General features: G+C 41.9%; 1 protein-coding gene across 1 annotated transcript in view; it reads right to left on the bottom strand.

Moving 5' to 3' along the window:
* LOC137619874 (dynein axonemal heavy chain 3-like) overlaps positions 1-23,078 on the bottom strand; it is a 328,675-nt gene that overhangs the window by 210,806 nt on the left and 94,791 nt on the right. Inside the window, exon 15 of the mRNA XM_068350164.1 lies at positions 7,240-7,408. Coding sequence (XP_068206265.1) covers positions 7,240-7,408 — 169 coding nt within the window. The remainder of the gene's footprint in view (positions 1-7,239; positions 7,409-23,078) is intronic.

The raw sequence follows: 23,078 nt of genomic DNA, 5'->3' as shown, positions 1-23,078 counted from the left end.
ATTATGCGATCAGCATGTTTACAAATTGTCTCAGTGACAAGGTGCTCAAGTTGTTGGTCAAACCTTAGATTCTCTATTGGATTTATTTTAAAAATATTAGACCAGAAGTGTCTGAAAATCACCTCCTGATCTTGGGTGAATAGAATTTGACATGGTTATGAAGGATGTAGGCTATGTGTTGAGAGGCTGAACCTAAATGTTTTCTGATCATTCTTCAAAATATTCCTGGGTCTTTATAGAAGTCTTCACATTTATTCAGAAGAGTATCCCAGGTTGAGTTAATGAGTTCAATATATTCTATTTTGATTCGTTCATGTATATTCTGAATGTATTCTAAAAGTTGATGTGTTGGACCTCGGATATTAATTAAATCTAGGGCTTGTTTATGACGAATCTGTAGCAGTTTGAGATAGTCAGATTCTTTAGAGTAAGGTAAGATCCTGTAGGTTTTGAGGGGGATATGAAGTTCTGAGGCTTCTTTGATCTTCCCATACCAAAAAGTTATTTTTTTCATCTATATAGAATTTATCCTTTAAGATGTTATCATGTTCGTTGTAAGTAGACAGAGAGTCATCGAGTGTGTCCTTAAAACGATCCCAGTTGGCATTGTTGATATCGAGTGTTGGACTAGTGACTACCAATATGGGTCTCACAATAATATTTAGAATAACAGGAAGATACTCTGATGTAGTTAAAGGGCCTTGAGTGATTGAATAACTGAAGATAAGAAATCTATTAGAGAGAAAAATATCAGGCCTACTAGAGGCTATTCTGTTAAAATGTATATCAAAATCTGGCCCAGAAGCCTAATGATGTTCCTATTCATGAGTCAGTGAATTAGGGTGCCTCTAGGGTTTGCTCTATTATGGCCAAGGCCCGGGTGAGTAGCGGTGAGATCAGCTAGAAGATAGACGGGGATATTGCGTTCCAATAAGGAGATTTTATCTTGATGTGGAAATACTGGGTTTCTTGGAGGTAGGTAAGTTGTTGTAACTATTGCTGGTCCCCGTACTGTCTGTAATTCAACTGCAAGCAAATCATGATTGAAACCATCTATTAATCTAACTGAAATATCCCATCTTACTGCTATTGCTGTTCCAGCGTTTTGCTCACCAGAGGTGTTACACTGGAAAACATTGTAGTTTCAGATCTTGATACATGAGGAATTTGGAATCTCTGTTGAGTTCAGAAGTATGAGGTGAGGGGAAAGAGAGGAGTAGATATTAATAAGTTCCTTGCTTCGGAGGAATGTCCCCTTTAAAATGTTGTGTTAGATTACTAGGAGAGTGTCCATTATGGTACCTGTCCTTTGGTTAAGTCAAAGAATCCTGATTTTAGCCTCTTGAATCTATCAGCATTGATCCTTGCAATCTTAGAACTGAATTTATCATGTTCTACTGAGCCATCATTTATAAGTTGAATGGCTGTATTGCTATCAAATTTCCCAGTAAAGATATATTTGATTGCTTTACTTTCAAAACACATCTTCTTGATGGTATCTGTGATAATATTAGTTGGTCTTAGCTGTTTCTTACTGTCAATGTTTGAGTATTTATATTGTTTTGTTTATTGTTTTGTTCTTCCTATGTTAATGTTTTATAGCATGATTTTCATAAGTTATGTGTTTGTGTTAACATGTGCATTTATGTTGATATTCATTGTTGTCTTTCTTTGTTACAGATATGGTAGTTTGCTAATGTGTTGAATAAAGCTTGGAAATTATCACCAAGTATTACTTTCATTACAATTTATTCAACACAAACTCATCATAGCTAAGTTACTGAAGCCGTCCAGACTGGACACGGATCCCAGCTCGTCCAATGCAGCCAAAGAATGGAAGCACTGGCATAGAACATTCACTAATTTCTTAGAAGAAAGTGGAGATGCTGCATCAGACAAGTTGAGGGCATTAGTGAATTGTGTGTCCTCGAGTGTATATGAACTGATCGAAGACTGTAGTACTTTTGAGAGTGCAATCGCAAAACTGGATAGTGTTTATGTCAAGTTGCCAAATGAGATTTTTGCTAGACATGTTTTAGCGACGCGACGACAGCAGTCAGAAGAATCCATTGACGAATTTCTGCGTGAGTTACATAAACTTAGCAAAGACTGCAACTTCCAGCCAGTCACAGCAGAACAATATCGGCAAGAGCTAGTACGTGATGCATTTATCAATGGTATTGCCTCAGTATTTATTCGTCAGCGGTTACTAGAGAATAAGTCACTGAATCTGGAAACTGCACACAGTCAAGCTCGTACGTTGGATCTTGCCCAGCGCAGTGCCGACGCATATGCATCGCCACCTGTTCCTCATACTGCTGCTTTAGTTCCAGAGCGGCAGGCGCAGCCAACTGGTGACCAGCAGCAACATCCAACGCAAGAGGGAGCTGAAGGAAGTTCACCGGGAGGTTCAGCTGTTGCTGCTGCCTACTTATCAAAGAGAAAATGTTATTTTTGTGGTAATGCACAGTACAGGTAGAGTGAGTTGTCCCGCACGTACTGCCACATGCAACAAATGCGGTAAAACAGGCCATTTTGCAAAAGTCTGTAAATCGAAAATTTCAGGTAGTACCACTGCTACATTGTATAATCCCACTTTACTTGCAATAACTGCCACTTATCCAAATAATCTTTCACATGCAGCTACAAACATCACTGTAAATGGCCACTCATTGAAGGCACTAGTCGATTCTTGTAGCTCAGATAGTTTTATACGTGAGGAAGTAGCGCAGAGACTAAAACTGACAGTAGTCCCTGCAAGCTCAGCGGTCTCAATGGCATCAAAATCGTTCAATGCTAGTTCCCCTGGATTTGTCATAGCAGACTTGGTTCACCTTGATCAGAGATATCCCTGTATACAGCTAGGGGTCCTGAAGGATTTGTGTTGTGATGTCATTTTGGGTTATGATTTCCAAAAGCAACACCAGAGCGTGAGTTTTCAATATGAAGGGAAAAGACAAAGTTTGAAGATAACTGGCGCCAAACCTGTTTGTTTACTAGTGACAGCTGACATAGATGAACCGTCATTGTTTCCGAACTTACCTCGACAGTGTAAACCCATTGCAGTCAAATCCAGACGCTATAGTCAAGATGACCAGCTGTTTGTAAAAGACCAAATTTCACATTTACTATCTGAAGGTATCATCGAACCAAGTATATCCCCTTGGAGGGCACAGGTTGTAGTAGTCAAAGATCTACTTGACAGGCATAAAAAGAGACTTTGTATTGATTATTCCCAGACCATTAACCAATACACAGAACTAGATGCTTATCCCCTCCCAAGGATAGAGGATATGGTACATGACCTTGCTAAATATAAGGTGTTTTCCACATTTGACTTGAAGAGTGCATATCACCAAATCAGCATTAAAGAGAGTGAGAGGAAGTACACTGCTTTTGAATGTGCAGGAAAATTGTTTCAATTTTGTAGGATTCCATTTGGTGTGACGAATGGTGTAGCTGCATTCCAAAGAGCTATGGACAAACTAGTTGAGGATGAGAAGCTCAAAGATACTTTTCCATACCTTGACAATATCACTGTAGGTGGAGCATCTCAGGCTGAACATGATGAAAACGTTCAAAACTTCTTGGAGGTGGTTCGGAAACGGAACCTTACCCTCAATGAAGGGAAATCGGTTATTTCTGTTCTTACAATCAATGTTCTAGGGTATTGTGTCGGGAATAATGTTATAAAGCCTGACCCAGACAGATTACGTCCCCTTCAAGAATTACCGCCTCCCACAAATATGGGCTTTCTGCGAAGAGCTCAAGGATTGTTTGCCTATTATGCCAAATGGATCCCTGATTTTTCTGACACGATACATCCCTTAGTGAACACAAAAACTTTTCCACTGACCGAGCCAGCACTAGCTGCTTTCAATTCTTTAAAAAAACAACTTATGGATGTTTCACTGCGGGCTGTGGATGAGAGTCTTCCTTTTGTTGTAGGGTGTGATGCTTCGGAAGTTGCTGTCTCCGCAGTCTTGAATCAGGGTGGCCGCCCAATAGCTTTTATGTCGAGAACGCTCCAGGGTAGCGAGTTGCATTATCCAGCAGTGGAAAAAGAGGCCACAGCTATTATTGAAGCGGTTCGCAAGTGGAGCCATTTCTTAGCGAGACGACATTTTACTCTGATTACTGATCAAAGATCGGTGATGTTCATGTTAGACAGCAGGAAGCGAACTAGAATAAAGAACAACAAGATACAAGAGTGGAGGTTGGAGCTGGCATCCTACAGCTATACTATACAGTATCGTCCGGGGAAACAGAATATTGCACTGGACACCCTGACTCGTGCCTATTGTTGTTCTATTTCCTCAATGTCAAGTCTCACTGACATCCATGAGAACCTCTGCCATCCTGGCATCACTCGCCTTTTGCACTTTGTGCGATCCAAAAAACCTCCCATTTTCAACAGATGACGTGAAAAGAGTGTGTGCTTCTTGTAGAATTTGTGCCCAACAAAAACCAAAATTCCATCGTCCAGGAAAAGGAGTCCTCATAAAGGCCACCCAGCCAATGGAACGTCTTAGCATTGATTTCAAGGGGCCTCTGCCCTCTACCAATAAGTACATTCTTACGGTTATTGACGAGTATTCACGTTTCCCCTTTGTGTTTCCGTCCAAACATGCATTCGAAAACAGTGATTAAATGTCTTGAATCTATCTTTATCCTTTGTGGAATGCCTAGTTTCATTCATTCAGATCAAAGTGCTTCTTTCATGTCCCAAGAACTGAAACTATACCTTTCTCAGAAGGGGGTTGCAACCAGCAGAACGACACCTTATCATCCAATGGGCAACGGCCAGGTTGAGAGATATAATGGTATTATTTGGAAATCTATTTGTTTAGTACTCGAAAGTCGTGGCTTGAAGACTCAACACTGGGAGATAGTACTTCCTGAGGTTTTGCACTCAGTTAGGTCGCTCTTATGTACAGCAACTAATGAGACACCTCATGAACGTTTTTTTAGGTTTCAGCGACGCTCTAGTCTTGGAAGTACATTACCGTCATGGCTTTTGACTCCTGGACCTGTACTATTGCGACGGCATGTTAGGTCTAGCAAACATGAACCGTTAACTGAAGAGGTTCAACTCATGGATGCAAACTCAATGTATGCAAATGTCAAATATCCAGATGGTAGAGAATCAACTGTGTCTACCCGTGACTTAGCCCCAAGTCCTGCAGGTGCAACGTCTCCTGTACACCATGTTGAACCATCAGGAGAGACGGAGTCCCCAGATACAACTGAAGTGCAGGATACACAAACTCATGATAACCGTGATTGTCATGAATCCAGTGAGCCCACTGAGATAAGAAGGTCCACTCGTGTGTCAAGGCCGCCGCTATGGATGGGATTAAACCAATACATTTGTTTTGATTAAAGTTGAATTTTCTAGGAGGGGAGAATGTGATAATATCAGTTGGTCTTAGCTGTTTCTTACTGTCAATGTTTGAGTATTTATATTGTTTTGTTTATTGTTTTGTTCTTCCTATGTTAATGTTTTATAGCATGATTTTCATAAGTTATGCGTTTGTGTTAACATGTGCATTTATGTTGATATTCATTGTTGTCTTTCTTTGTTACAGATATGGTAGTTTGCTAATGTGTTGAATAAAGCTTGGAAATTATCACCAAGTATTACTTGCGGATTTGGGGGAGTTTGCTGAATTGATTGAAGCGCAAAGTCTAAGTCCAATTTTTGGTATATTTAATTGTTTAATGAGGGGAAGGGTTGGGAGAGCAGTGGCTCCTTGCAGTTGCTGTTAGGGTTGCTGTTGGGGTTGCTTTTTTGCAGGATTGGCTGACTCTTCGATATCAGAATCTGAGTCACTAAGAATCCTTTTCCTGTTAACCTCATCTGTGTCCATATCCTCATTAACTGTCACGATTTGTTGAGGGCTATTGTCATTTTGATTACAAGTTTTTAGCGTTGCCGATACTTTTTTGGCCAAATTGATGGCCTCTGTGGGGACTTTTACTGAAGGAAGTCCATGTAGAAAGCATCGACCATAGATTGAAATGTGCCTGGTTCGACTGCTTCACTAAGATTGGCCATGATTATTGCTGTATTCATTACTGTTGATTGTTGGAGAGCAATGTTGTTGAAGTTAGATTGAACAGAGGTGTTTGATGCGTTAGGGGCTGAGGCTTAAGCAAAAGATTGTTAGGCACAGTCTGGGATTGTTGGTTCCTGATAGTCTTTGCCTGATCCTTGACGAGGGAGAGAGACAGCTTCAAAATTCACCCGATCATTGCCTAGAAATTAACTATCAGCTAAGACGAGTATTAACCTTTATAACCATTTCACTCAACTTGAAATCTATCCCCATCCCCTGAAAAAAAAAAAAAATTACAAATGCAACTCACTCGCTTAGGTAGCTTTTTCTTGGCTTTATAGTGACCGAATGGAGCTCACACCAGATTCCTGAGATCTATGGCAAGCATCAGAAATAGTCACAGGATGGATTTACGTTGATAGAAAGTGACTGCATTAGAATTCTTAGTTTCCTTCATTGAAGTAAGTCAGACATTTGCTCGAAACAGTGATACTTGGCATCAGCCGGATTTTGCATTCAACAAAATGGTTATTTTATCCAATTTCCCGAAGAAGTTACAAGCATGGCTCTTGAATTAATCAAACAAAATCGAAATACAGCAAAGTGTAAGGCTGATTTAAGTAGCTTAACTTGCGGAAAGATTTATACGATATAAAACAACACCAAAGATGTCATGAGTAAATTATATGTTATCACTCGCTCAGAAGCCGAATTTTTCTGCGCATGTTTACCAGGTTCCTCACTCACCTTGACTCCTCTCTCATCCAGAAAACATGTACCAACTTCTATGTGGATACATAGAAACTAATATTCATATGGTATATTTCTCTCCCTTATTTAAAAAGTTGTTGTTTTGGTTTTTAACTTAGGATTTAAATCCTCTATTAAAAAGGTATTCACGAGTCGATATATTCCATTATTTGAACACCTATTTAGATAAACAGTAAAAATTGCAATTTCAAATACAGTACTGTATATGTAAAATACAAAGTTATTCATGTAAATATACTATGATGTTTGTGTTATAAATTGTAAATGTGTATTTCCTAATAAGAGATAAAAAAAAAAAGAATTAACAAAGTAAAATTACCTAAAAAAAAAAAAATAGTATATCCTGCACTAGAAAACCTGCTGCTGTTTGCCACTAGCTGCAGACGAAGCCTCCTCACTTCTTGCTTACCTGCAAAAGGAACATGAGCCGGTCGGTGGCATTCTGAATCTCGAGGAGGAGTTGCGTCATGGTCTGAGAGGAGCACACGTGGAGGTAGTTGCTGAGTTCGACAATCTCGGCCGTCACATCAGTCACTTGACTGAGCCTGGTCGACATCTCGTCGAAGTTACGACAAATGCTGCAACGCACAAAAATAAATCAATGAATAAATAAATAAATATTCTCATTGCGTGAAAACAAAAACATAAGATTACATTGAATGAAAATTGGATTCAATCAGAGGTAATGGCGTAAAAAAAAATAAATATTAATACCAGGGGATAAGCAAAAATCATACGGTATCGTGCGGGCAAAATACTGCACTATTAATTAACTTGAATTATCATTTAACTTGACTGATAAACAGAAACTATAAGCCAAGAATATTCCATACGGAAAAGGAAATTAGCCTAGCTTGATAAGACAAACAGCTAAGATAGGAATGTATATGTTGCTGACAACAGTTATATTCCAAAATGTTATGGGCTAAAGCAATGAACCCACCAAAATACAACAAATAATGACAAATGTAACATTAAATGTTATGCTCTTCAGAGATTACATAAACCAAATTGAAATTCACTTGTTAAAAACAAATTATCTCCAACATCAGTAAAACTATTGTACTCTGACCATTCAGAATTTGGATATTTTATTATTATTATTATTATTATTATTATTATTATTATTATTATTATTATTATTATTATTATTACTTGCTAAGCTACAACCCTAGTTGAAAAAGCAGGATACTACAAGCACAGGGACCCCAACAGGGAAAATACCCCAGTGACGAAAGAAAACAAGGAAAAATAAATCATTTTAAGAAAAGTAACAACATTTAGATAAATATTTCTAACATAAACTATAAAAACTTTAGCAAAACAAGGGGAATAGAAATTGGATACAATAGTGTGCCCGAGTGTACCCTCAAGCTAGAAGGCCATGGTACAGAGGCTATGGCAACTACCCAAGACTAGAGAACAATGGTTTGATTTTAAAGTGTCCTTCTCCTAGAAGAGCTGCTTACCATAGCTAAAGAGTCTCTTCTACCCTTACCAAGAGGAAAATAGCCACTGAACAATTACACTACAGTGGTTAACTCCTTGGGTGAAGAAGAATTGTTTTGTAATCTCAGTGTTGTCAGGTGTATGAGGACATAGGAAAATCTGTAAAGAATACGCCAGACTATTCGGTGTATGTGTAGGCAAAAGGAAAATGAACCGTAACCAGAGAGAAGGATACAATGTAGTACTGTCTGGCCAGTCAAAGGACCCAAGAACTCCCTAGTGGTAGCATCTCTCTCTCTCTCTCTCTCTCTCTCTCTCTCTCTCTCTCTCTCTCTCTCTCTCTCCTTCGTCATCCATTCATGTTGTGCAGGCTTAATAGAAGAGCCATGGATGCCTGGTGGTTTATCAAGAGGTTGTTTATTCCTTATCAGTTTCTTTTTCTTTTCAAAACCATCCTTACTGTCCTCCCTTCAGTTGAAGCAACTATCTTGGAGGGTATTTAGCCTTGCATGGTGTATCGGCTCCGCCATGTTGATCAGTTTTTCTGACATATTATCTATAGTCTATGGGTTTTATCAATCACTTTATTTATATTTCTTTACACACTTTTTGTTATCATTATTGTTAATTTAGTTGTTAAGTATTATGTATCTTTTTTATTGCTATTAATTCGTATGCTGTCTGGAGACATAGAGCAAAATCTGGGACTAGAAAGTCGTAGACTTCGTTAATGTCATCTACTGTATTGCAATATTCGTGGTCTACATGCAAATATTCAAGACCTTACAGTTGCGTCCAGATAGCATGATATTCTTTTGTGCTCAGAAACTTTGGTTTCTAATATGAGGCACACATCTGAGCTCCTTATAACTGGTTTTAAGAAGCCAATAATGTTGAAAGGGATGCCATTCATAGGGCCATGGGAATGGCGATGTATATTAGGACCTAGTACCCTGCTTCTCATAAGTCCTGCTATGAATGTAGATGTCATGAGATTCAGGTAATAAAAGTTTGTGGCAGGCATAGCAACTATTTGTGTTCGATCTACCGGAATCCAGACATAGATGATTCTATCTTCGATTATCTTCTTACCATTATAGCTAAGATACAAGAAGATGGCAGAAAGGCCTCTTTTGTTTTTGGTTGGAGATTTCAGTGTTCACCATAGATAGTCGTTAAATTCTGTTCCTCCTACTGATCACCATGGCTTAAGAGCTTTAGACTTTGCCTCTGAATCAGGATGTGAGCAAATCATAAATGAAGCTACTCACAGGTCTGGTAACTGCTTGGATCTCGTGTACACCAACTACCCAGACGTTATAACAAGTAAGGTTGGTTCTCCAGTTGGGACATCTGATCATGCCTGGATTTCATTAGTGGTGAAGACTGAGCAGCCTTCCCCTGATGTGTCATACTCCTCTAAGATTTATATAAAATCTAAAGCCGACTGGAATGGTATTTTGAGATATATTTTGGGCTTGAATTGGTCACAATTGTATAATAGTGTTGATCCTGTTGTCCCTTTAAATGAGAATCTAGTCAACATAATTGATAGGCATATCCCTTCTCGTGTGCTAAGGTACTGAAAGACAAGCCATGGTTCAATGATTATTGTAGACATCCTTATTTAGAGAAACAGGAGGCCTATCATCTTTGGAAGAGTAACAAATCCGATTTGAATTGGAATAACTATATTCAGCTTAAAGCTTTTGCTCAGAGAGTTTATGCTTCAACTGAAAAGGAATATAATTTAACCAAAAAAGAAACCCTTTCTGGTACAACCAAGGAACATAAGGGGTGGGCTACCGTTAAATCTGCACTCTTTGGTGTAGAGGCAAAAGTTCCTCCTTTACTTAAATCAGATGGCTCTGTCACTCACTGTCCAAAGGAAAAGGTAACCCCTTTGGCTGATATGTTTGATGGTAAGCAGAGTAATGAGAAACTTGCCATTCCTCATTGGTGTTTTTGCGAGGCTAAACTGACTAGTCTAGCTTTTCGATCTCGTGAAATTAAAGCTCTCTTGATTGACCTTGATGCTTATGGTGGTGTAGACCAATATGGTATTTTTCCTTTGTTTTTCATAGAGACTGCAGATTTCTTAACTCCAAAGTTATCTGTTCTTTTGTGCAAGTTAGCAAGAAGATGAGCTTTTAGCACTTGTTGGAGAATTGGTAATGTTACTCCATTATGTAAATGTGTTTGTAGTGGCTCAAGTCCAACTAATTACCACCCTATTTCCATAACTCCCATATCATCTAAATTTTTTGCACGTCTTTTGGCTAAACGTCTAAACAGGTTTGCTGAAGGTATTCATCTGTTCCCTAGTTTGCAATTTGACTTTTGTAAAGGCCTTGGAGCATGTGATGCCCTTCTTATAATCTCCAATGCTGTACAGAAATTCATTGAATGTGGTCAGGAATTTTGTATGATTGGCCTTGATTTTAGTGCTGCCTTTAACCATGTAAATCATGAGGCCCTTTTTTCAAACTCAAAAATGTAGGAGTGGTTGGGTCTTTTCTCAGCATCATTATTGAATTTTTAATAGATCAGAAAGAGTTGTTGTTGAATGTCACCATAGTGAGTATAGGAATGTGATATCTAGTGTTCCTCAGGGTAGAGTTCTTGACCCATTACTTTTTGTACTATATACATATGACATGTGGTTTGGCCTAGAAAACAAGCTAATTGCATATGTACATAATGCTACTCTCTTTGCATCAATTTCATCTCCTGAATGTACGATGTTAGGATGCCAGAGAACTTCAAATCAATCAATCAATCTCCTGAATGTAGATCTGGGTTTGTCGAATCCCTTAATAGAGATCTAGCTAAAATTAGTGCATTGTGCAAATTATGGGGCATGAAGTGGAATCCTAACAAAACTCAAAGTATGATCGTAAGTAGGTCAATGACAGTTGCTCCTGTACCAACCGTGTGTCACACGATTGTACATAGTAACGACATTGCATTTTTTGTATGTATTATGCTTGTATATTCGCTCTCCCCTCGCACTGATAGGAACCTGAAATAACACGTCTGTTTTTCTCACCGTTAACTGTTAACCGGTGAGCTTGTTGGTTAAACATGAAATTGCCTTTTTTGCCTGGAGTTTATGGATATATAAACGGATTATCTGTAATAAAGTTTACTCAGTCGCTTTCATCCTGCCTTTGAATCACAACCTTCTCTTGACCTGTCAAATTGGTGACTCCGGAAGTCGACTCGCTCCTCCCGCCTTCCACCCCACCCTCGCCCCTCCCACATTGGTACTATGGCAGACTCCACGGAAGTTGGCGCCTCCCCATTGAAACTTTCATCGTTCGCCAGAAGAAAGGCATTTTCTTGGTTTCAGTGCGCAGAAGTCCAGTTCCGCATCAAGGGCGTGACTCACTCAACCACCAAAGCAGATTATGTTCTCGCGGCGATACCCAAGGACACCTTTCCGGATATATCCGACTGGCTTTGTGAACAAGGAGACACCCCTACAGCGTCTGACGCCCTCAAAACATACCTTCTGCAGCAGTACTCGCCGTCGCCAGCCGCCCGTATAGCAAAGCTTTTTCAGCTCACTCAACAACCGTTGGGGGACCAAAGGGCTTCATTCGCCCTCAGGGAAATGACCAGTATCGCTCGCCTGCAACCTGCCGCAGACAGCACTCCTCGTGAGGTGAACCTACTTCGTGCCCTTCGGATACGCCGTTTACCCGAACCTGTACGCGCTGCCATACCCAATGTCGATAGTTTACACATAGAGGACTTGATGACCAAATCCGACACCCTTATGGACAGCCACTTCACGACCTTCAAGATCTCCATCAACGCCTCCACTCCTGACAAAGAGGACGCCTATTCAATGTCAACCGAAGCTGACGTGAATGCCGTAGGACATACACGCTTACTCCATGATGTGCCGAAGTGGCGACAAAGCTGCCCATCACCCACCACTTGCTCGCGCCCCAACCAACGACTTCTACAGCCACTTACTGCCTCCCATCGGCCACAGTTTTGCTACTACCACTACAGATTCGGGGCAGCCGCGAAGAAATGTGCCAAGGATTGTAAGTGGCCAAAAAACGTATAAGTAGGCCATTGCTAATGGCGGTGGCCTCCCGTGTTTCTAATCTTTTCTTTTTACATGATGCAGGAACAGGCTTGCGATTTTTGGTAGACACGGGTGCTTGTCGTTCTCTTTTGCCAAGGGAACTTTTCAGGACACGACGTAGTTTGCCTACGTCCGCCTGGTAGCTGCCAACGGATCTCCGATACCCACCTACGGTTACAAGAACCTTACATTATCGTTTGGAAACGGTAAATTTAATTGGAAGTTTCTCGTTGCTGACGTCACATTGCCAATCCTCGGTGCGGATTTCCTCTCTCATTTCCACCTTCTGGTCAATGTCGCCCACCGATGATTGGTCAACGCAGACTCGTACTTGTCGACACCTTTTCAACCCGCCCCCTCCAACCTCACTTTCCACATCAGCGCACCCGTCCAGAACTTCGTCAAACGCCCACGGCTCCTGACAAGCACGGTATTTATCACCATATCAAGACAACGGGACCCCCAGTCCTCAGAAAATTCAGACGTCTGACACCAGAACGATTGGCAGCCGCCAAACAGACGTTCGCCGAAATGGAGGAAAGGGGCCTTTGCCAAAAAGCCTCCAGCCCATGGTCGTCACCCTTACACATCGTTCTGAAGAAAGACGGCTCCCTCCGTCTGTATGGGGATTACAGGCGCCTGAACATGCAAACGGAACCGGATCACTACACCCCTCCCAAACATCGCCGACATGACCTCCTACCTGCACAAAGCGAAGGTTTTCTCCACGCTAGATCTCCTGAAGGGGTATTATCAGGTGCCTATGAACCCAGAAGACATCCCCAAGACCGCCATCACCACTCACTTTGGTACATACACCTTCAATTACTCCTGTTTTGGCCTTCGTAATGCTGAGGCCACTTTTCAACGTCTCATGGATGGTATCTTAGGGGACCTCCCTTTCTGTGTATGTTATGTGGACGGCCGACATACTTGTGTTCTCTTCCTTAAAAGAGGAACAACTCCGTCACCTGCGCATTGTGTTTGACCGCCTGCAACAAAACGGCCTTTCAGTCCGGTACAACAAGTGTACCTTTGGCGCCAACAAAGTGTCGTTCTTAGGGCACCGCATTACTCCTGAAGGACTCCATCCCCTCCCTTAGAAGGTAGCAGCCGTTCAGAACTTCCCCAGGCCATCGACCGCCAAAGCTCTGCAGGAATTCTTGGGCATAATCAACTATTATCACTGTTTTCTGCCAGTCATTGCCGCCACACTTGCTCCCCTCTACGCCTCCCTCAAGGGCAAGCCAAAGGACCTGAAGTGGGGTCCCCTTCAAGAAGCATCCTTCTGCAATGCAAAGAAGGCCCTATCAACTGCTGCAGCTCTCACTTTTCCTATCCCACATGCCCCTCTCCTTCTGTCCACCGATGCCAGCGACATCGCTATTGGTGCAGTACTCGAACAGGTGGTCAACAGCTCGCCCCGCCATTGGCCTTCTTCAGTAGAAAACTGTCCAAGGCAGAATCGTGTTTTTCTACCTTCGATCGCAAATTGCTGGCGGTGCATTTGGCTGTCCGTCACTTTCGCCATTTCTTAGAAGGTACGCCCTTCATCATTCCCACAGACCACATGCCTCTGGTGCACGTCTTCACTCGACAGTCTGACGCCTGGTCCGCCCGTCAATGCCGACATCTCTCCGCCGTGGCTGAATACAATTGCACCCTTCAACAAGTCCCTGGGATAATTAATCCCATTGCCGATGCCCTGTCGAGAAACACGTTGGCTGCCGTTCAACTGGGATTGGATTACAACGCCTTGGCTGAAGCCCAACGACAGGATTCTGAGTCTCAAGCATGTAGGACATCCTCCACATCCCTCCATTGGGAAGACATCCCTCTCGACGACTCCAACACCACCCTCCTCTGTGACGTCAGTACTGGTAGACCGCGACCTTGGATTCCTGCTCCCATGTGCCAACAGGTGTTTGATTTCATTCATGGCCTTTCACATCCCTCGTGCCATTCTACTGCACAGCTGCTGAAGACGAAGTTCATTTGGCACGGCATTTCTAAGGATGCTACGGATTGGGTCGGCGCCTGTACTTCTTGCCAAACTTCCAAAATACATCGACACACGGATTCAGGAGTGAGCACCTTTCCTCAACCTCAGCGTCATTTCACCCATATTCACGTCGACGTTGTAGGCCTCCTACCCACATCACAAGGACATCGTTACCTGTTTACCGTCATCGACCGCTCCACTTGTTGGCCTGAAGCCATTCCCATGGAAACTGCAACGTCCGCCTCATGTACATCTGCCTTACTCTCAGGATGGATTGCAAGATTTGGTATCCCTGAGCATATTACTTCTGACAGGGGTACCACTTTCACCTCTCAATTGTGGGCATCATTAGCGAATCTCCTGGGCATCACCCTACATCAGACAACTGCCTACAACCCCGCTGCCAATGGAATGGTTGAACGTTTTCATCGCACCCTCAAAGCAGCTTTGATGTCCCGCTGCAAGGATTCCATCTGGTTTACTCAGCTTCCCTGGGTCCTCCTGGGACTAAGGACCACTCCTAAAGATGTCCTCGACGTCTCGGTAGCTGAAATGGTGTATGGCGACCCGTTGGTCGTCCCTGACAAATTTTTTCCTTCTGCAACCTCCTCCGATGATCTCCAGCGCATACGTCGTGCGAAATTTTACTCCATGCCGCCAGACTTACAAGCCCCCAGCGAAGCATCACATACTGACAGACTTGCACTCTGCAACGCACGTCTTCCTACACAACAACACTAGCAAGCCACCGCTAACGCCCCCTTACACGGGCCCTTTCCTTGTGATCCGACACAGTCCGAAAGCATTCCTACTAAACATTCGTGGCAAAGAAGACTGGATCTCCATTGATCATCTAAAACCTGCTTATCTCCTGCCAGATGACCCGCCTACAGTTCGCCTCTCTAGATCAGGGCAACCTATTTAATATGTACTATATTTCATTTTAAGGGGGGGAGCCATGTACCAACCGTGTGTCACACGATCGTACATAGTAACAACATTTCATTTTTTGTATGTATTATGCTTGTATCTTCGCTCTCCCCTCACACTGATAGGAACCTGAAATAACATGTCTGTTTTTCTCACCGTTAACTGTTAACAGGAGAGCTTGTTAGATGAACATGAAATTGCCGGTTATGTTTTGTATGCCCTTTTAGCCTGGAGTTTAGGTACATATAAACGTATGTTCTGTAATAAAGTTTACTCAGTTGCTTTCATCCTGCCTTTGAGTCACAACCTTCTCTCGGCCCGTCACACTCCTCAACATCCAGATCTTAGCATTGATAATTTTCCTTTAACTCTGTATAACTCTTTTAAAATTTTAGGTGTGATTCTCGACAGCACGTTTACTTTTGAGAAACACATTAGGTCTGTATCTTCTTCAATTGCACAAAAAATTGGCTAATTGAAAAAGTCTTGTACGATTTTCGGTGATCAATCTGTTCTGAAGGAGTGTTTTAATTCTTTCATTCTGCCTTGTTTCCAGAATTGTTCTCCTGTCTGGTCTTCCACTGCTGACACTCATCTTAAATTGTTGGGCAGGAACTTACGGTCTATTAAATTTCTTATTCCTGATCTAGATTTTAATCTCTAGCACCTTTGTTCAATTAGTTCATTGTGCATGTTGTATAAGGTTTTTCATAATTCTGACCATACTTTACATTCAGATCTTACCATCCTGTTCGTAATACTAGGTATGCATTTAATTCCAACAGTAAGGCCTTCTCCAGCGTGAGGCTTAACACTATACAGTATTCTAGAAGTTTTATTACAACTGTGATCAAGTAGTTAAATCGGTAGAACTTTAAAAGTTCAAAGTAGAAGCAAATGTTTTTATTGTACCAACCGTGTTCCACACAATTGTACATAATTCCTTTTGTACCTTTGGCGCCAACGAAGTGTCGTTCTTAGGGCACCGTATCACTCCTGAAGGAGTCCATCCCCTCCCTGAGAAGGTAGCAGCCGTTCAGAATTTCCCAACGCCCTCGACCGTCAAAGCTCTGCAGGAATTCTTGGGCATGATCAACTATTATCACCGTTTTCTGCCAGCCATTGCCGCCACTCTTGCTCCCCTCTACGCCTCCCTCACGGGCAAGCCAAAGGACCTGAAGTGGGGTCCCCTTCAAGAAGCAGCCTTCTGCAATGCAAAGAAGGCCCTATCAACTGCTGCGGCTCTCACTTTTCCTATCCCACACGCCCCTCTCCTTCTCTCCACTGATGCCAGCGACGTCGCTATTGGTGCAGTACTCGAGCAGGTGGTCAAAGGCTCGCCCCACCCATTGGCCTTCTTCAGCAGAAAACTGTCCAAGGCAGAATCGGGTTATTCTACCTTCGATCGAGAATTGCTGGCGGTGCACTTGGCTGTCCGTCACTTTCGCCATTTCTTAGAAGGTACGCCCTTCGTCATTCGCACAGACCACATGCCTCTGGTGCACGCCTTCACTCGACAGTCTGACGCCTGGTCCGCCCGTCAACGCCGACATCTCTCCGCCGTGCCTGAATACAATTGCACCCTTCAATACGTCCCTGGGAAAATGAATCCCGTTGCCGATGCCCTGTCAAGAAACACGTTGGCTGCCGTTCAACTGGGATTGGATTACAACGCCCTGGCTGAAGCCCAACGACAGGATCCAGAGTATCAAGCTTGTAGGACATCCTGCACGTCCCTCCGTTGGGAGGATTTTCCCCTCGAAAACTCCAACACCACCCTCCTCTGTGACGTCAGTACTGGTAGACCGCAACCTTGGATTCCTGCTCCCATGCGCCGACAGGTGTTTGATTTCATCCACGGCCTTTCACATCCCTCGTGCCGTTCTACTGCACAGCTGCTGAAGGCAAAGTTCATTTGGCACGGCATTTCTAAGGATGCTAAGGATTGGGTCCTTGCCTGTAATTCTTGCCAAACTTCCAAAGTACATCGACACGCGGATTCAGGAGTGGGCACCTTTCCTCAACCTCAGCGTCATTTCGCACACATTCACGTCGACGTTGTAGGCCCCCTACCCACATCACAAGGACATCGTTACCTGTTTACCGTCATCGACCGCTCCACTCGTTGGCCTGAAGCCATTCCCATGGAAACTGCAATGTCCGCCTCATGTACATCTGCCTTACTCTCAGGATGGATTTCAAGATTCGGTATCCCTGAGCATATTACTTCTGACAGGGGAACCACTTTCACCTCTCAATTATGGGCATCATTAGCGAATCTCCTGGGCATCACCCTACACCAGACAACGGCCTACAACCCCGCTGCCAATGGAATGGTTGAACGTTTTCATCGCACCCTCAAAGCAGCTTTGATGTCCCGCTGCAAGGATTGCAACTGGTTTACTCAGCTTCCCTGGGTCCTCCTTGGACTAAGGACCACTCCTAAAGACGCCCTCGATGTCTCGGCAGCCGAAATGGTGTATGGCGACCCGTTGGTCGTCCCTGCCGAGTTTTTTCCTTCTACAACCTCCTCCGACGATCTCCAGCGCATACGTCACGTCGTGGGAAAATTTACTCCGTGCCGCCAGACTTACAAGCCCCCAGCGAAGCATCACATACCAACGAACTTGCACTCTGCAACGCACGTCTTCCTGCGCAACGACACTAGCAAGCCACCGTTAACGCCCCCTTACACGGGACCTTTCCTTGTGATCTGACGCAGTCCGAAAGCATTCCTCCTAAACATTCGGGGCAAAGAAGACTGGGTCTCCATTGATCGTCTAAAACCTGCTTATCTCCTGCCAGATGACCCGCCTACAGTTCGCCTCTCTAGATCAGAGCGCCCTATTTAACATGTACCATATGTCATTTTTAGGGGGGGAGCCATGTACCAACCGTGTTTCACACAATTGTACATAATTCCTTTTGTATATATTATGCTTGTATCTTCGCTCCTCCCTCGCACTAAAACGAACATGAAAATTCCTGTCTGGTTTTTCCTCTGTGATATTGTCTGTCTTGTGAACTTGTCATGTCCTGTTGCCTTGAGGTTTTGTATATAAGGAGAGTGTTCCACAACAATATAACTCAGTCGTTTCCAATCTGCCTTTGATTTCACAACTCCTCTCTCGGCCCGTCACATTATGTTGAACAGGCTGACATAATTCTCTTTTTATGGTTTATATGTGAAAGATCTGTTTTATTGTTGTTACTGTTCTTAAAACATTTTTACTCTCTGTCTAGAGTAAAATGGGAAAGATGAAAAGCAGCGAGGCCCAAAATGAAGAACATAATATTGCAGTCAAAATAGCTAGAAGAGGAAAAGAGAATATGAGAAAATAAGCAAGAACTAAGCAAACAGTTTTGCAGAGGTACTGGTGCTTATACAACAAATAAGATTTCAAATAAGCAAGTTTCATTACAAGAATCCTTTATTCATGTTCCAAAATAAGATTATGACACATATTATGTCACTGTGACTGGATTCTTAGAAAAACCAGTATCCTCTGGATCATGTCAAAAAAAAAGAGAGATAATAAACAGAATTCACGGAAACCAAAAGTCAAATTCCTATAAAGCCGGAATAAAACATCCCTAAAAGTATTAGAGATTGATTACTCTCCTAAAGAAAACGAGAATTCAGAAAGATAGGAAAAGTTAACAGGAAATATGGGTGGAAATAAAAACACAGGTCATGAGGGAAAAAAATCTTGATGATTCATGAGCAAGATGAACTATTTTATGGTTTGTTAAGATGTGGTTATAATTACATTAAAAGACTGAAAAGTTGAAGCTGACCGCTGGAGATTAACTACTTGTGTTGTATTGGGAAGATGCAGATCTGAAGAGTAAAACGAAAAGCATTGTAATCTATCAGTTGTTGAAAGATATGTAGGTTAGGAAAATGATATGCTGGTTGAACAGTTGCAGTTATTACTAGCTAAGTAACAACCCTATTTGGAAAAGCAGGCTGCTACAAGTCTAAGGGCCCGAACAGGAAAATTAGCCCAGTGAAGAAAGTAAATAAGAAAAAAATAAACTAAACACAAGAAATAATGAATAGAAAAATATAAGATATTTTAAGATGGGTAACATCATTAGAATTATGAGCCATGCCTGATGCTACTCGAAATATTGATGCGGCTAGGGCATCCTTTATAATTCTGGCGTGATAAATGGTCGAGGCGCACTGTATGATTTACGACCAAGGCCAGAGAAGCTAGTGACAGAATGGAGATTCAAGAGTGGGTACTTGGAATGTCGGTACACTAACAGGAAGATTGAGGGAGGTAGTGGACGTGGAGAGGCAGAAGATAGATGTCTTGTGTGTGCAGGAGACTAGAAGGAAAGGAAATGGAACTAGAGATAGGAAATGGATATAAGCCCTATTACAGCAGGTCACTAGAGGGAAGAAAGGGAATAGGGGTCATAACAGGTAATAACTGGAAGGAAAAAGTGGGAGAAGTAAAGAGATTAAATGATAGGCTTTTAAAGATCCCAATGATAATAGGGGATCAGATAATAAGTATAATTTCAGCATATGCCCCTCAGCCGTGTTGTCAAGAACAAGAAAAAGAATTATTTAGACAAGAGTTTGAGGCAGCTATTAGAACAGTGGAAGAGGAGGAGAAGCTAATCATAGTAGCAGACATGAAAGGCAAAGTGGGGAAGAGAAGAGATGGATATGAGGAGGTATATGGAGATAATTGGTTTGGAATTAAAAATGAGGATGGGAGTATTATTAGAGATGGCTCAGAGTTTTGTATTGGCATATAAGAACACCTGGTTTCAGAAGTTGGATAAGCATCTGATGAACTATGAAAGTGGAGGATTGGAAAGCGAAATAGATTACAATTTGGTTAGAGAAGAAAACAAAAATATTTGATAAACTGTAAAGTGATTTTGGGGAAGCATGTGTTCAACAATATAGATTGGTAGTGATGGATTTTAAAATGAGAAGAAGAAAACTCAAGAAGAGAAAGAGGAGATCTAGATTAAGGTTTGAGATCTTAAAGGTGAAAAGTGTGAGCAATTTAGGAGGATTGTAAGAGAAATGACTGAAAAGGTTGAACTTAGAGATTGTACAGGGTAAAAGAGTGTAAAATATTTGGGTTGGTATGAAAGAAATATTTGTAGGGAAAACAGAGGAATTGGTGGGAAAAACAGCAGATATGGTGTGTCGAAAGAAGAAAAGTGATGATGGGACAGAGGTCCAAGAATCAGTTAAAAGAAAATCAAAGACATTTAAGGACTAGATAGTAGGACAGGTACAGGGAGCAGAGGATGATGAAAAAGATTCTAGTAGGAAAGCGTTAAGAACAAACGAAGGAGAAAAGGATATCTATAAGATTTCAAACTTGTAGAAATGGCAAAGATAGGATTTTGGGCAACTGGTAGTCATCAGGGATAGAGGTGGGAATATATTGCATCGGGATGATGACATTACGAAGAGATGGAGAGAATATTTTGAGCAACTATTGAATAATGAAAAAGAAAGAGAGGAGCTGGGAGAAGAACAAAGGGTAGAGAGGGACCAGTGATAGGGATACGGAATACAGAAGTGAAGCGGGCATTGAGTAATATGAAAAATGGTAAAGCACTGGGTCCATCAGAGTTTCAAATTGAAATGGTCAAGACATTAGCAACAGAGGGTGAAGAATGAATGCTGGATTCACTGAGAGCAATATGGGAAGAGGAAATAATGCCTAAAGAATGGGAGGAGAGTCTAATGGTATCTATATTCAAGCATAAAGGTGACATCATGGAATGTGGTAGCTACAGGGGAATTAAACTAACAGAGCATGGTTGAAAAAAATTTTGAGAGGGTACTAGATGAGAGATTGAGAGAGATTGTAAGGATTGGGAAACAGCAGTATGGATTTATGAGGGGGAGAAGAACTGTGGATGCCATCTTTATAGTAAGGCAGTTACAGGAAAAGAGACTAGAGGGAAACCAAAAGCTCTTCTTTGCTTTTTGCAGATTCAGAGAAGGCATATGATAGAACACCAGGAGAAGTGATGTTGGGGTGCTTAAAGAAGAGGAAAATCCTGGAGAAGTTGGTTAGAATGGTCGAGATGATATACAAAAGAACAAGGACAGAAGTAATAACAGCTATTGGAGAACCAGAAACCTTTGAAGTTTGTGTTGGATTACACCAGGGGTCAGGATTAAGCCAGTTTTTATTTGAGTCGGTCTTGGATGTGTGAAGTGAATAGATCAGAATTGAAGATTTGTGGTAGTTACTGTATGCAGATGATTTAGTGATTACTGCTGAAAATGAGGATGAATTACAGTAAAGGAGTGTAGAGTAGCAAAAGACTTTGGAAAGGGTGGCTTGAGAGTAAATGTGGATAAGACTGAAGTTATGGTGAGCAGTAAGGAAGGTAGGGAGGATGTGAGGCTGAAGATTGAGAATAGGATAAAATCAGCATAGGGGAAGTGGAGGGAGGTAGCAGGAGTGGTATGTGATAAGAAACTGACAATCAAGATAAAAGTTAAGATCGATAGCACAGTAATAGGACCAGTGTTACTGTATGGATCGGAAACTTGAGCTTTAAGACGAAAAGAGGAAGCAAAGATTGAGAGAACAGAGATGAGAATGCTGAGGTAAATTATGGGAATATCACTGCTTGAAAAATTGGAAAATGATGAAATCAGAAGAATAGCAGACGTAGTAAAAAATTACAGAGGTGATAAAAGTATCACGACTGAGATGGTGTTGGCATGTGTTGAGGATGGATGTAGGGAATGGAATGAGGAGGGCTTAGGAGGAACCTGTTATGGGGGTTAAAGATCAAGAGGGAAGCAGGGAATTAGATATTAAGATAAGGTGAAGGATAATATGGAGATATAGAGGTTTGGTGGACGAGGATGCCTTTGATAAAAGGCATTGGAGAGGGTACATCAGGCAACCGACCCCTTAATGTAGGGATAATAGTGGAAAAGAAGTTAAAATAGAACTGCCATATGTAAACCATGAAGAAGGAATTTGGTAACTAAGGACCAAAGAACATTTAAGAAAGGGCTCTATATACTAATAACAGGAGCATTCTTAGATATCCATTTGTTAAGATTAGTGTAAATATACCTTACTACATAGGAAGACTGTGTGCTATAGAGCTAGATAACCTGATTTAGAAATGTTTCGGGTGTGAAAAATCTTGAAGAAATGGCTAAGATTGAAGCTAATATGGTTAAAGAAAATTATAGTACATACGGCTAAGAGGACAAGCCAGAGGAGAGTGATGCAGAAATAAATCTGGGACAAGAGTTTAATACAGAGAAAGCACTAGCCGTGACCAAAGTCAGAGAGTGAGAAAAAAGCAGCATCAAGCCACTAGCCAGTTTTGTATCGGACATGTTTCACACTTGTACATTGTAACGGCGTTTTCTTTTTCTTTATTGTATATATTGCTCTAGAGCTCTCTGTTAACAGAGCCTGTTTGAACCTGTTTTTATTGAATTGATTTCTTTGAATTTTTGTGACCTTCTTCCACTAAAACTGCTGTATAAAAACCTCACTGTCTGTTAAAATAAAGCTAGTTGCATTGGCTTCCTCTGTCAGTTATCACCTAACTGGCGACTGGCACATTAGTGACTAGCAGAGTTTCAGCTACCTCCCTCCTGCCCTCTCACTACTGTGCCCAACTTTTTGAAGATGCTGCCAACTAAACCTGACTCTTCGGCACACACCGCCTCCATGAAATTACTGCCCTTCATAATCGGAGAAGCGTTCACCTGGTTCCAGCATGCTGAAGTCCAGTT

This window comes from Palaemon carinicauda, chromosome 26 (assembly GCF_036898095.1).
Source record: "Palaemon carinicauda isolate YSFRI2023 chromosome 26, ASM3689809v2, whole genome shotgun sequence".
Lineage (NCBI taxonomy): Eukaryota > Metazoa > Arthropoda > Malacostraca > Decapoda > Palaemonidae > Palaemon > Palaemon carinicauda.
The sequence above is the reverse complement of the archived record's forward strand: the minus strand, read 5'-3'. Positions and strand labels throughout refer to the sequence as shown.